This window comes from Mesoplodon mirus (assembly GCF_964341445.2).
Source record: "Mesoplodon mirus genome assembly, chromosome: 4".
NCBI lineage: Eukaryota > Metazoa > Chordata > Mammalia > Artiodactyla > Ziphiidae > Mesoplodon > Mesoplodon mirus.
This window is the reverse complement of record NC_138979.1, coordinates 188,344,749-188,359,496: the sequence shown is the minus strand read 5'-3', so window position 1 is coordinate 188,359,496 and position 14,748 is coordinate 188,344,749. Positions and strand designations below refer to the sequence as shown.

At 60.9% G+C, this 14,748-nt stretch overlaps 1 protein-coding gene across 1 annotated transcript; it reads right to left on the bottom strand.

Moving 5' to 3' along the window:
• Positions 1–1,498: 1,498 nt before the first annotated feature.
• On the bottom strand, positions 1,499–9,107 carry PLD4 (phospholipase D family member 4; the record flags this gene model as incomplete). The annotated part of the gene is given in 11 exon segments (XM_082619965.1): positions 1,499–1,954; positions 2,386–2,482; positions 2,557–2,722; positions 2,898–3,037; positions 3,712–3,912; positions 4,485–4,612; positions 5,044–5,164; positions 5,346–5,529; positions 6,296–6,492; positions 8,935–9,008; positions 9,011–9,107. Coding segments are annotated over 11 exon segments (1,608 nt in total). The 3' UTR covers positions 1,499–1,751.
• Positions 9,108–14,748: the final 5,641 nt, after the last annotated feature.

Here is a 14,748-nt window from a genome sequence, read left to right as displayed (position 1 = left end):
GGCTGGAGGCTGCTCCTGGGGCGCTGCCCAGCGGGGCTCTCCATAGGACAGCTCACGGGAGTTTCCTTCATCAAACCACCAAGGGTCGGCCCCCGGCAAGATGCTGTTACCACCTCGTGTCACATAACCACCTCTGTGCATTCTACCTGTCGCAGGCGAGGCAGCTGGTGCCCTCCCTCGAGGGAGGGGTCACACAAGGGCCTGGGTTCCAGGCTCCCAGGAGGCAGGGTCTGTCCCCCACACCCCAGAAGGGGTCCCCAGGCCTCTCACGCCTCATCAAGCTGGACCTCCTGTGACGGGGGTCTGCTTTGGAGGCCTTTGAGGCTGCCACTGAGATGCGGCCACCAGACCCACAGTGTGTGAAGTGGGCCTTGCACTGGCTGCGTCTTTTCGCCCTGTTGCCCCGCCATAGCCTGGCGCACAGAGCCCTCCTGGGCCGCGGCTGGTCAGCCTATAGGGAGCTGAGGGCCTGGGGTCTGCGGCTTCCGGGGCGCTGCCCTCTGCGGGAGCAGGGTGCTGCCCGGGGCAGCTCAGGCACAGACCAGCTCCCAGAGGCCCTGGGTGCTTCTCAGGCCGCGTGGAGCCGTGGCACTCTCTCCAGATCCCCATGGGTCTGGGCAGGGAGACAGGCTGGGTTTGGGGATCTTCCTCGCAGACGAGGACACTCACGTCAAAGGCGTCCAACAGTCACCCCGCCAGGTCTCCCTGGGGCCAAGATGACGCGGGAGCTGGGGAGCAGCAGCCCTGGCTGGGCCTGGGGTCCACTCGCTCAGCTCCCTCAGCGGCCAGGGTCTCCTGGACATTGAGCCAGCCCCCAGCTCTAGCCTCGGGTGCCCTGGGGGCCTCTGTGAGGGCAGGTGGGCTCTGAAGCCGAGGTCAGAAACCAGGAGGTGGCGAGGCCAGGGCCGAGATAGGCTGCTGACCCAGCATTCCTAGCAGAAGGGCCAGCACTGAGTTGTCAGACCAGGATTCAGCTCCTGCCTCTGCAGGGCAGGTGCTGGGCGAGGCCCAAGAGAGGGTGAGCTCCAATGGGGCTGCATCCAAACCCCATCCTGGCTGGTGTCACCCTCCCCCCAGCTCAAACACAGGTTCTCTCCACTACAACGCTACCGCCCAGTTCCTGGCCCCTTATACACCAGGACTGGGTGCCAGAGCAGCTTAGCCTCTACAGGCTTGGGCCCACCACCCCAGGTGCCAGCCCCGCCCCCATCAGGCCTGGGCCCACCCCAGGCGCCAGCCCCGCCCCCATCAGGCCTGGGCCCACCCCAGGTGCCAGCCCCGCCCCCTGCTCTGTCCCTGGGTTCCTGTGGGCAGGAGGCTGGACGCTGGAGAGAGTCAGGGGCTCGCATGGCGGAAGCCCAGCCCAGCCTGAATGTGGCCTCGTGGACACAGGCGCCTCGCAGGTGGGTAGAGGCTGAACTCCAGCCTGGGGCTGAGAAGGTGGGACGCAGCCTGACCCAGGACTCACAGGAGAAAAGGGAGGCACACAGTATTGTAAAGGCTCCGTGTGTGGGCAGGAATTGCGGCTCTGTGGGAACCAGGGAGGGCATCCTGGAGGGCTCCGAGGAGGAGGTGGGGGTTTAAGAGGGGCTAGATTTGGAGAGCAAACAGTTTGCGCCTGCCCTGCATTGGGCAGTCCAACCCCTGACCAGGGCTTGTGCGGATGGAGCTGCTCCGGGGTCCAGATTGGGGGCCACGCAGAGAGGTCTGGTCGGGAGCAGTGGGGCTCCGCAGCCAGGAAGGGCTGGACGTCAGCCCTGCCAAACACAGTCCTGGCCCTGGGCCTGTCCGTCCAGGCCTACAGCGTAGCGGGAACTCCAGTCTCGCTCAAATAGTTGCCGCAGCTGCTCCTGCACAGTGGTCACCCCTGGCTGGGTGCTGGAGGCCCTCTGGCTGACCACCAGGCCCACACCCGAGGTGCTGCTGAAGTAATCTTCGGACCAGTTGGAAGTGCCTGTGGGCGGAGACGCTGGGTTACTGGGCCGCACGGGGGGTCCTCTGCTGCCTGGCCCAGCCCGATGGCCCCAGCGGCCACTCGGCCGTGGTCCGACTCCAGACCTGCAGCCCCTCTGGCGCCGAGTGCAGCCGCTCTTCGAGTGAGGGACTGCACCCCAGCAGCCCACAGACTCAGTGCTCGGGGGGCTCGGTGCCAGGGGTCCCCACCTGCCTCCATGGGGGAGGGCCTGAGCCCTTCAGCAGGTCCCTGCCCGGGGTCCACACTGGACGGAAGAGCAGTGCCCCCTTCAGCACCCTGGCCTGGCCACCGCCCAGGTGACACGATCCCTTCTGCGGGCCTGCGTGCCCTCTGCTGGTGTCCGCTCACTCGGCAGCCCACAAGGACTCAGGGGTCCTGAGCCCCTGCCCGCAGCCCTCACCCCTGCTCACCTATGTAGGCCGCCTTCTCCGTGACCATGAACTTGCTGTGGTTCACCCTGCTGAAGGGGATGTTGGAGTGGTTCCTCACGGGCACAATGAAGACTTTCTTGGGGGAACAGAGAGGGCGTGTCAGCCAACAGGGAGGCTGCCTCCCGGCCCGGCCAGGGGGTGGGTCCTCACCACTTCCACGGACACGTTGGCCGCGGGGTTGCTGAGGGCCTGCAGGGACCGCAGGTAGGGGAACATGCTGGGGTCCGTGTTGAGCCAGCAGCTGACCAGCAGGCGCACACGCAGGCCCCTGCCGACGGCCGCCGCCCGCAGCGCCGTGTCCAGCACCGGCCAGTACCTGGGGAGGGGTGTGGGGGAGGGTCAGGGTCCTCAGGTCAACCGGGCCGTGCCCACACGCCCCGAGTGGGCAGGGGTGCTGGTGGTCAAGGCGACAGGCCAGGAGCTGCCCACGGGCAGAGGGCCCTCCCCGGTCCGGGGCCGCCCGGCTCCCGCCCGGCTCCCTTCCGGCCTACCTGGCGGGGTGGATGAAGCGTGTCGTGGGGAAATACTCCATCACCGAGGCATAGATGAACTCCCGGGCGCTCCCCATCACCGCCAGCAGCGCGTCCAGGTCCCGGGTGCGGCCGTGGGGGCAGAGTGCGGGTGGCGATGCCTGTGCGGGCAGAGAGGTCCCTGAGGGCACTGCCCACCTGGCTCTGAGCCACTGGGTTCCTGGGCCCGTGACGCCACGGTGCACCCACCCTCCAGCCCTGGGAACCAGGAGGAAGACACGACGTCGGGTCTAAACAGGGGCCCCGGGCTGGCCTGACTCTGGAGGAAGCTCCCTGCGCAGCTCAGCCTGGGTCCCCACGTCTGGGGACGCGTCCCTGCCTCCGAGGCAGGTCTCCACTGTAGCCCAGCACTGGGGTAGCTGCCGTGTACCCTGAGGGAGGGTCGTGGCTGGTGGGCATGACCGCCCGCCCCTCAGTCCCCCTCTCCTCCCCCCAGAGTGACAGAATTGCCTGATGCACGGGTCCTCCCCCCACCCTCCCTGGTCCTGAGTCAGACCCCATCCAACAGTGTGCTCGGAGGCCCCCAGGGCCACAGGACGACCCCCACAAGCACTCAGGTTGCCTGTCTCCCGTGGATGACGATGACCGTGTCCTCTCCTGGGGCCGGGCCTGCCCCTCATCCTGGGGCCGCAGCGCCGTCCACGGTGCTGGCTCCCCGAGCCGTGGCCCCGAGGACCTAGCCGACTCTGGGCTGTCTGCAGGGTGGGCAGGGCTCCCTGTGCCTCTGGCCAGCCAGGAGAGCAGGGCCTCCAGTCGGCCCCCCGACCACTCTTACCGAGAAGTAGGCAGTGGTGGGCAGCCCGTCAAAGTAGTCCTGGACGGGCTGGAAGCGGTTGATGTGGGAGGAGAAGTCCCGAGGCCAGGGTCTGGGGAGGACAGCCTCCGGCAGCCCCAGCACCCAGTAGGTCTGGAAGGTCTTCTCCAGGTCCTGGGCCAGGCGGCTGCAGTTGTAGATGATGGCGCCGAGCTCCTTCACCTGCAGGCACCGGGGCAGCACTGCGGGAGGGGCCCCTCTGGGGCCGTGTGGACCCCCTGGGCCAGGGGTGCCGGGCAGGTGCAGCCCCCGGCTCGGCAGCCGGTCAACAGCAGCAACCATCACCCGCGAGAATCCATAGTAGATGGTGCGCTGGGGGAAGCCATGGGGTGGGGTGCCCCGCGGGTCCCTGTTTTCCTTGAACATTGTATTCCAAGGGCAATACGTGTTTATTACCAGAAGACAATAGAAAATACATAAATGCACAGAGAAGAAGGAAAACACAATCATCCTCGACTTAAACAACAGCCGCTGCCACCGTTTTGACTCAGGGTTAAAGCACTGCTTTTCCCAGAAGGGATCGTGCTTTGTCTGCACGATTTCCTGGATAAGGTGACGAGCATCTTTCCGGGCGGTTAAATGACCTTCCGCAGCAGGAGTTCGGTGCCATTAGAATCCGGTAACCAGTCTCCGGGTGTTTCTACCACAGCGATGTTACAGACATGGCCACTTCCCCCAGGGTGACTGCCCGCATGGGGACATGGGGTCTCCCCTCTCGGGGCTCGGGGACTCACCTGTGTCAGCGACCGCCAGTCCATGTTGGCACTGCCCACATAGACGTGCCGCCCATCCACGACCCAGAACTTGGAGTGCAAAACACCACCGGTGAGCCTTCCCATGGGCACATGTCGCACCTGGGCGCCTGACGAGGGTGCAGGACGGTGCGGTGAACCCGCTTCGTGCTGAACCGGATTCTCAGCTCTTTCTTTGCAGTTGGGTGGATTCCTTTCTCCTCACAGCAGCCCTACTCAGTTGATGTTGTTATTCCCATTTAACAGGTGGGAAAACGGAGGCATTGACCAGCCTGGGGTCCCTCCAGGCAGCCCGGCTCTGTGAGGATCCCTGCTGCCTCTGGCTCCCGGCCAAGCCACCACCCACAGGCTGAAGCGGCTCAGCAAGGCCCGGAGACCACCCTGTGCTCTGCCCCCTGGGAAATGACACGTCCGGCTGCCTGGAACCAGCCCTCGGGGAAGCCCACTTGAAGGCGCTCGCAGCCCTGGGCTCCCGGCCTCCCCGTCCCGGGCAGCCCCACTGCTCTCGCCCGTCCCCAGGCCCAGGACGGCAGGAACCTACCTCGGGCCACCAGGACCTGCAGGTCGGTGGAGTTCCGGACCAGTGTCGGGGTGCTGGTGGCCACAGCCAGGGAAACGTTTCTGTCCAGCAGCTGCTGCAGCTTCTGCAGAAGAGCCTCTCCCTGCAAGAGCAGGCCAGCGGTGAGAGGCCACCCCCGTCCCACCAGGAAGGGCCCAGACTTCCCCAGGAGCCCGCCTCTGCCCGCCCACAGCTCCATCAGACAGATGTGCGCCTGCTGGGCTTGCTGTGTGCCTGGCCCCTGGACGGCCCACAGCCTCCAAGTCAGGGGAGGGGTGGCGCACCAGCTGGGAAGAAGAGTCATTGACCCCAGTGTCGGGCCCCGTGAGGGACCAGTAGAAGGAGGCCACATGGACACTCTCCCGGGCGGCGTCCAGCAGCTGCAGCCAGGCCTGGGCCAGGGGCTGGGCAGACGGGCTGCCTGCTGCAGGCGGCAGGTCCTGGGGGATGCTTTCCACGAGGACAAGCCTGCGGAGAGAGGCGCCAGGTGTGAGCGCAGGAGCCACCAGCCAGCCTCGCATCGCCTGCTCCGTCCCATCCAGCCAAGCGGGAGGGCTGAGCCCAGGCCGAGGGTGCAGGAAGGGGGCCGCAGGCCAGACTGGGCAGGGCAGGCCTGACACCCAGGAGTGCCCCGGGAGGGGCCTGAGTGGGGGGCCTGAGAGCAGGGCAGATGGGGCCCAGGCCCACCCCACGCCCAGGCGCTGTCTGCTCGGGGCTGTCGCTTGCAGAGCCCGGCAGAGGTGTTGGGTCTGGGCTCCTGCAGCTGTGGAGGCCCTTGGAGACGCCCGGGCTGACCCAGAAGGGAGGGCTGGGCCAGTGGGGGTTGGAGGTATGCTGGGGGTGTGCTGGGTTGCCAGGACCCCCCAGCGGGGAGGGAGGGGCGGGGGCTGCGACTCCACCCCAGGTGGAAGGGCTGTGATGGTGCCACCTCGGCCCAGGTAGGACCGGGGCTCGTGGCCTTGTCGGAGTCCCTGGGTGGCAGCCTGCGTTTGCTGCAAAGAGCGCCCCAAGTCGCGCCCGCCCCCCGCCCCCACTCCGGCCCAAACAGTTCGGGGATTCTACCCCTCCCCCGACCACTCCCACCGCCTCAAGCCCACCCTCCCCGAACCTGCCTCTTCCAACAGGAGGTGGCAGGAGGCAGTGCTCTTCCCACTGGGGAGCCCCGGGGGGAAGGCAGGTGGCGGCCGGAGCAGCGCCGCGCCGGCCACCCTGCAGACCTCACGGGCTCGCTCACCTGCAGGAGTCCTTCTGCTGCTGCCGCGGGGCCTCCCCTCCCAGGGGCGCCCAGGCCAGGCTGGAGCTGGGGCCCCACGACGCGGTGGGCCCTTCCTCGGGGCGCACGTGGCCCCCAGCAGAGGGAGAGAGCACTTGCCACAGCGCGTAGGTGAGGGTCACGGCGCTCAGGCTCAGCAGGGCCAGAGCCCCGCGCACCTGCATCCGGAGGAGGGCGTCACCACAGGGTCCCTGGGGCGCGGCTGGGCTCTTCCCGGGGGGCCTGACGGCCTCTCCGGTGCTGAGACAGACCGTCCCTGCTGCCGGGGAGGCCAGGCCTGCCGCTGGCCGGGGCTGGCGAGGATGGGGCCACGCAGGCCCGAGCCCACCGCCGGCGCCCAGCCCGGGGCCACGTGGTCACTGGCCATCTTCCCAGGCCCCCCGAGACAGGGCACATGGCAGGTGCCGAGCAGCCCACCAGGCAGGGCGCCCCGGGGACCCCGTGGCGACTTCTGTCCTTGCCACTCTGGCCCAGGGGTCCTGTGAGGCTGCTGAGCCCCCTCCTCAGGCCCCCAAGTCCTACTGGGCGGGCCTCCCTGTCCCGTGGGCTGTGGGGTGGCGTGGATCGGGGCCACGCGGGGGCCACCGATGCGCTCTGCAGAGGCCTCCGCACCTGCTTGGGGTGACCTGGCATCACCCACAGCTCCAGGCCTGGCTGCAGTGGCTCCACGGTGCCTGGGCAGCTGGGTACAGGGACCACCACCTCGTGGGGACCCTACAGCCACCCACTCCTGCCCACGGTTGCACCCTCAGCACAGCCTGGCCTGAAGCTGGCGCGTGCCGTGCCTGTCACCAGTGCATGTGCACGTGTGCGTGCGTGTGTGTGTGTGCGCCCCGGTCTGTTCCCGGGACACACGTGCCCGCTGTTCTCCCTCTTGGACCCCCTCTCGGCGGGCACGTGGGTGTCTGAATCTCAGTTCCTTGTTTCAGTCCCAACCTCAACGAGTCTGATGCCATTTCTGCTTTCCACCGTGGCCCTCCAAGGCCGGCCTACAAATAGCTGCTTCCCTTTCCGGGCTGGGCCCCCCTGTCCTGGCCCCTTGCAGCCCCTCCTGGGCGCCAGGCAGCAGCCCTTGTCCTGGCTGGGGAGACCCGGCCCAGAGAGAGTGTTGCTGTTCAGGGGGCTGGGGGCTGAGTCGGGGTCCCTTGATGCTGCCAGAGGGGCTCTCCCTGTGCAGCAGGACTCTGCAGCCAGCTGGGGACGGAGGATGCGTCTTGTCCCCTCAGAGCGGTCACTTCCACAAGGAGCTGGAAGCCGGCCGGCTGGGCCCCGGCTGGAGTTGGGCCCCTCCCCAAAGCAGCCTCAAATGCCACCATGAGTGGGATGCTCCCGAGCTCAGCGCGCCCGTCCCGGAGTGCAGGGAGGGGCCCATGCGCAGCGACAGGGATCACCCCCCCACCGCCCCACCCGGCCAGCCAACCTCCGAGGCATCTGTGAGGGGTGGGTGCAGCCCTCCCTCCTGGCCTTGGTGGGGAAGTGGCCCCTGCAGCCTGGGGCCTGGGGCCTGGGCTGCGCTGCCTGCCTGTGAGTGCAGCTGGGCCAGGCACTGGGGCCCAGGGAGCGGGTGTCCTTCCACAGGACACGCTGGCCCCCCTCAGTGTGGGGAAGGGGCGGCCGTAGGAGCTGGGCCCGGGGGGCTGCGTCTGCCCTGAGCCAGAACCATTACCGGGAGGCGGGGGCCCCAGAAAGCAGAGTGAGAGAAGGGGACTCAGGCAGAGTGCCCGAGGCCCGGCACTGCTCCCTGCCAGGAGCCCCCATAGAGGGCAGTCAGGGTGCTTCCCCACCCGCACGCCGCAGAGGAGCGCTCGGGGGCCCGCCCCTCCTCTGCCTGCCCGGGGAGGGCTCGGGGCCGCATCAGGCCTTCACAGCGAACAGGCCACAGGCCCCTTCACTGACCCTCAGGAGAGGCAATCGGGGTGCAGTCCTGGGCGGGGCCCCAGGGCCATCCTTGGACAGACGCTGCCTCTGCTGCACCGCCCGGGGCCCCAGGCAGACAGGAAGGTTGGAGCGCGGCAGCCCTGCCCCCACGGCCCCCATCTGGGACTCGGAGCACGGCCAAGGCACCTGCCGGGCCACCCATCCGCTTGGGAACTACAGGGGCCTGGGGAGGCCAGCCGTCCAGGGGGGCTCTGGGCAGCTGCAGCCCTGGGGACTCTGTATGTCCAGGGGTGGGGCTGGCTGTTGGGAGAGGATGGCCCACCAGCGCTGGCATCTCAGGGCCGTGACGGGCTGGGAGACTCCCATGGGACAGCTCTGGGCTCCCCCCAGCCGTGTGCTGGGCAGCCGTGGGACGCTGCAGGCATCGGAGGTCATGGGTGAAGGCGTGGGACTTCCTGCCGTGCAGGGCATGTGGCGCAGCTGCCCGGCCCAGGCTGGGGCGGAGGGAGGGCTTGCTCTGAGCTCTCTAGGAGGCCCCGGGGCCCTGGCGGTCCTGGCTGCACAGACTGGCAGAGGAATGGCTGCTCTGCAGGCGTAGCTGGAGACTTCATGACGCTTTGGGCCCAGGGCTGCAGGCAGCACGGGGCCAGGGGACAGTGGACCAAAGCCCCCGTCTCAGGACCTTGGGCCTGACTCTCCCATCTGGCCTCACTGGCACTTACCTCTGGGCATCCTGCCTTGGCGTTCATCTTGGCTTTGCCACAGACGCAGGCCCTCAGCTCGCCAGCGAGCGCCCGATCAAGTCCCACCGGCCTCCTCTCTGCAGCCTGCCGCTTCCCCTTCTGGCCACTTCCTTTTCTTCCTGAGTACCTCCCTCCGCACCCTTGACAGACATCTGGAGCTGGGTGGGCCAGCCAGCGGGTGGGGCTGAAAACTTTCACATCCAGAGAGAATCCCTCCCCACCCCCCAACCCCAAGTCACAGGCTTATGCATCTGAGTTAGTTTTGGTGCAAACCACCGAGACTCTTGACTTGAGGAACCGGGGCTTGAACATTGTTTTTCTCCATCACACTGACCAGATTCTGGGGCTGGCAGCCTAGGGATGGTGTTGGTTCCACAGTCATCAGGAGCCAGGTCCCTGTAGCTCTCAGCTCCCAATCCCTAGGGTTGACTGGCAGCCTCATGGCCCCATAATTGCTGCTGGAGCCCAGCCATTACCTCATGCTCCTAGCAGAGCATAAGGGATATCCCAGAGGAGCCATCCTGGAGGTCCCACAGGGTACTTCCATTTATGTCTCATAATTAAGAACTTAGTCACATGGCTGCATCTAGCTGCAAGGGAGGTTGGGAAATGGAGGCAGCTAGGACCCCCATCTGGGAGAACGCAGGTGGGTGGCTTACTGGGCTGCCTGAAAAGGCAGGCCTGGCTATAGTTTGCTGGTGCTTAGCCTGGGTCCCCAGCAAGGATTTCTGCCTCCAGCTGCTCCATCCCACCACCATCCCCCCCGACCAGGGCTCTCTGAATACAGGATCCTTTCACCCCCACCCCCATGCCCCCTGCCCCGCCCCCGCAGACAGTGGCCTTTAGAATAGCCCTTCTCTTTGCTTTTTGTTTTTGGATTTGGTTTTCTTTTCCTCCCTTTGGCTGCTCTCTTCATTTCTTCCTTTTTTTTTTTTTTAAATAAATTTATTTATTTTTTAATTTTTGGCTGCGTTGTGTCTTCGTTGCTACACACGGGCTTTCCCTAGTTGTGGCAAGCAGGGGCCTACTCTTCATTGCAGAGCACGGGCTCTAGGCACACGGGCTTCATTAGTTGTGGCATGTGGACTCAGCAGCTGTGGCTCATGGGCTCTAGAGCGCAGGCTCAGTAGTTGTGACGCACGGGCTTAGTTGCTCCGCGGCATGTGGGATCTTCCTGGACCAGGGCTCGAACCCATGTCCCCTGCATTGGCAGGCGGATTCTCAACCACTGCACCACCAGAGAAGCCCTCTGGATTTTTTTTCTCATTCCATTTTCTCCTATTCCCTTAATTCTAGGCTTTGGGGGATGATGCTTTGTGATGGAAACTCACACAGACCACTCAGACACAGGGGAGGATTCTTTGCCCTGGCCATCCTGTGGTCCGGCAGGTCACCAAACAGGTCCTGACCAATGCATTGTGAGTGAAAGGGCGTTATGTCAGTTCTCTTCTGAAGCCTTTAATCTTGGGTGTAGGAAGTACCACTCTTCCCTCCTGTCTGTTCGGGGCTCTGACAATGCAGCCCCAATGGGAGAGCCCCTCGGGCTTGCTCAGCAGCAGTAACTATTCTTTGGTTGTGTTGATCCGCTGATGTTAGGAAGCGGTGTGTTTCCACACTACGCAGCTTATCTTTAAAATTTTGCCCCACAGGGCTTCCCTGGTGGCACAGTGGTTGAGAGTCCGCCGGCCGATGCAGGGGACACGGGTTCGTGCCCCGGTCCGGGAAGATCCCACATACCGCGGAGCGGCTGGGCCCGTGAGCCATGGTCGCTGAGCCTGCGTGTCTGGAGCCTGTGCTCCGCAACGGGAGAGGCCACAACAGTGAGAGGCCCGCGTACTGCAAAACAAAACAGAACAAAATTTTGCCCCACAGACATAAGAAGATATATACATCATAAACATCTTTCCCTCTTCCTGAATAATGTGAGGACGTTTGAATACTTCAACTCCAGTGATCTCCTTATATTCTGCTATTGTCTTTTTTTTTTAAATTCCAGCTTGTAATACTATTATTATTATTTTAAAACCCCAAAGGGGGTTCCCTGGTGGCCTACTGGTTAGGATTCCAGGCTTTCACTGCCATGGCCCGGGTTCAATCCATGGTCAGGGAACTGAGATCCCACAAGCCATGCGGCACAGCCAAAAAAAAAAAAAAAAAAAAAAGACCGCCCCCCACAAATTATGCGTCTTACATTTATTTTATCCCCTCGGGGTGTGTTGAAGAACTACTCACTTTTATGGATTTATCTACTCATCATTCCTTCTTTTATTTCAGAGCTTTCCTCTGTGACCACTGTCCTTCTTCCTGAAATAATCCTGTAGAATGAACTTGATATAAAATTTATATTTTAAGGCAGGACAAGAAAAAGTTAAACGTAAAGTTCTCTCTCTGTGTTTGTTTGGGCCTCCTCCCTCCCTGATGTGCCAGGCGCATCTGCGTCACACCTTAGCCAGAGCTCCTCAAAGGTGACGGTCGTGCCTGCCCCCCGTAAAGACTGATTTTTCCTTCCTTCTGACGCTGGCAGTGCAGCTTCTTAAAGAACAGCGTTCCTTCCCAGCTCTGCAGGGGTCACGGTGACCCGCCGCCCACTTTGTACGTGCTTCCCTGGGCTGTGCCCCCTTGGTGACCTTTATGTAAAATACCGCATGTCATTCTGATGTAGGATCCTTTGTCTCGAAAATGTGTGTGACTGTGTCTTCCACTCCGAGCAGGCAGAACCGTCCTCAGAGCTTCTGAGAATCTGCTTCCCCAGCTAGAATCCTCAGTTGGCTTGCATAAAGTTCCCTTTTTTCTTCTTAACTTGATAGTTCATTGAATTTTTGTCAACAGACTTGACTAATCATTCAGCTGGGGATAAAATTCTCAGTTGCCCATTATTTTCCATGAACTGGGAGCGTGTTGACAAATGCTCCGTTTTTAGTAACATGAACATGGCTCTAATGCTCCTTCATTACTGAAAGAACTTTTCCAGGTACAGAATTCTTAACTGACAGCCATTTTCTCTGGAGCCCCAAAGTCTTTAGGGTCCCATCATTGCTGGGAGACCCGTTGTCACCCCTTTGGAAGGACTCCTTTGCTCTGCTTGTTTTTAGCAGATTCTCGTCGATGTCTGTTATCATGATGTAACCAGGTGTAATTTTCTTTTCTTCCTTTTATCCTGGCATACATTATGCTTCCTGTAGCCGTGGATACATGTTGTATTAGTTTGCTGGGGCTGTTGTAGCAAAGTATCACAGACTGGGCAGCTTAAACAGCAGAAATGGACTGTCTCCCAGTTCTGAAGTCTAAGAGACCCAAATCAATGTGTCGGCAGGGTTGGTTCCTTCTGAGGCCAGGAGGGAGAGTCTGGTCCAGGCTCTCCCCTAATTTCTGGTGGCTCCTGGGGTTCCCTGACCTGTCTATGGCATTCTCCCTGTGTCTTCACGTCATCTTCCCTCTGTACACATCTGTCTCTGTGTCCACATTTCCCTTTTTCTAAGGACATCAGTCATATTGGATTAGGGTCCATCACAGTCATATTGGATTAGGGTCCATCACAGGATTTCATCTTAATTTGATCATCTGTAAAGACCCCATTTCCAAATAAGGTCCCATTTGCAGGTCCTGGGTGTTAGGACTTTAACATCGTTTTGGTGGACACAGTTCAACCCACAGCACGTGTCTTTCCCAGGTCTGGAAAACTCCTCTCTGTTCTCTCTGTGAATCCGTCCTCTCCCCTGTTCTCCCCTTTCCCGTCAGGAACGCCAGGCAGACATGTTCCACTTTGTCACTCAGTCCTCTCTGCCATCAACCCGTCTCATAGCTTCTACTTCCATGTTCCTGGGCATTGCATTTGGATAACTTCCTCTCGTCTTTCTCATCACTGACATTCTTTTCTTTTCTTATAAGCTTTATTTATTTATTTTTTGGCTGCATCAGGTCTTCGTTGCTGCATGCGGGCTTTCTCTAGTTGCAGCGAGTGGGGGCTACTCTTTGTTGTGGTGCTCGGGCTTCTCATTGCGGTGGCTTCTCTTGTTGCGGAGCATGGGCTCTAGGTGCACGGGCTTCAGTAATGGTGGCGGCTCGTGGGCTCAGTAGTTGTGGCTCGTGGGCTCTAGAGCGCAGGCTCAGGCGCGCAGGCTTAGCTGTTCCGTAGCATGTGGGACCTTTCCGGACCAGGACTTGAACCCACGTCCCCCTGCGTTAGCAGGCGGATTCTTAACCACTGCGCCACCAGGGAAGTCCCTGCTGACTTATTCTTATTTTAGCTGTGTCTAACCTGTTATTTAATTCTCTTATTGAGGTTTTTACAAAGCTTTGAGTCATTATCATTCTCAGTGTGATGCTTTTCCAACTCTGGCTATAGTTTATATTCTTTTGCTCTTTTCTAATCTTTTTTTTTTTTTTTTTGCCAATCTGCATGGCATGTGGGATCTTAGTTCCCCTACCAGGGATCAGACCCGTGCCCCCTGCATTGGAAGCGCGGCGTCTTAACCACTGGACCGCCGGGGAAGTCCCAAGACAACTTTATTTGTTATTTCATGATGGTGTTGCTCATGGTGTGTTTTATGACCTTTGACCAGGAATTCGTCCTGGGCTAGACGTACTGTGGGGCGGTGGAGGGTCCTGGGCTGAAGAGGCCTTTCTCCAGACATGATTTGCATTTGCTTCTGTGGGAACCCAGGATGGCGACCAACCTAGAACCACTTTGAATACATCACTCATCCTGGAGGTTCTTCACCCGTCTGGGGCTGTATATATAAATTTGAGCCCCAGGCCCACATGACACAAAGGAAACTGAGAAGAGACACACGTCGGTGGTGCTCACGGCTCTTCTTTCTTTTTGTAGGTTTGGAAGATGCTGGTGCAATGTTTCCAAGTTGGATTAATGAAAGAACAAGCTGACCTCGAGTCCTGGACCCAGGAACTCTTAATATGAGTCTGTTACTCAGCCAGGAGGCCCTGCGGTGGGAGATCTCAGACGGCGTCTGCCCCACCCCCTCCCACTGAGGGCACAGAGATCTTCAGGGATCTGGTCTGTCTCCCTGGTTTTTTTTCCGTTGAGGTGTAGTTGACTTACAATGTTATATTAATTTTAGGTGTACAACATAATGATTCAATATCTGTATAGATTACACTCCATATGAAGTTATTATAATATAGTTCCCTGTGCTGTACATCACATTTTTTGTAACTTACTCATTTTATACCTGGTAGTTTGCACCTATGCTCCCAGCTCCACGGGGAGAGGACAGCTTGCCCCACAGGGCACCCAGGGCAGTGCTGGGCCGGTCGCAAGGCAGGCGGTGAACTGTGAGGAAGTGCCTTCGTTGCGGTTTCTGCGGGAACGGGGGCTGAGGCGGGGCAGGCAGGCTTAGGATGGGCCAGTTATGTTTGAAGGGCACCCCACCCCAGAAGCTGGTGCTCCCTGTGGGACGGGCGTATAGTTGGAGGCTGTGTGGGGACTCCAGGTACCCAGGCGAGTCTTCATTTGCTTAGCGATGGCTAACAGGCCCTCAGGTGGATGATAAAGCATCAACTTACAGATAGTAAAGTGTGGCTAATACCCTCCCTGATGCCTTTTTCTAGTGCATCTGGCCCGTCAGTACCCGCCTGAGCTTGCCTCTCTGCAAGTCTGTGGGGACCTACAGGACGGGGTGCTGCGTTTCTCCTTCACTTATGTGCGTTTAACCCATTTTCCACTATCTTCCACTTATACCAGGCAGGGCCTAAGGCTCTCCGTTCGGCATCCTTTACACAAGAGAGTTTTGGGGGGTTTTTGTTGGGTTTTGTTTTTTTTTTAATCCAAAGCTG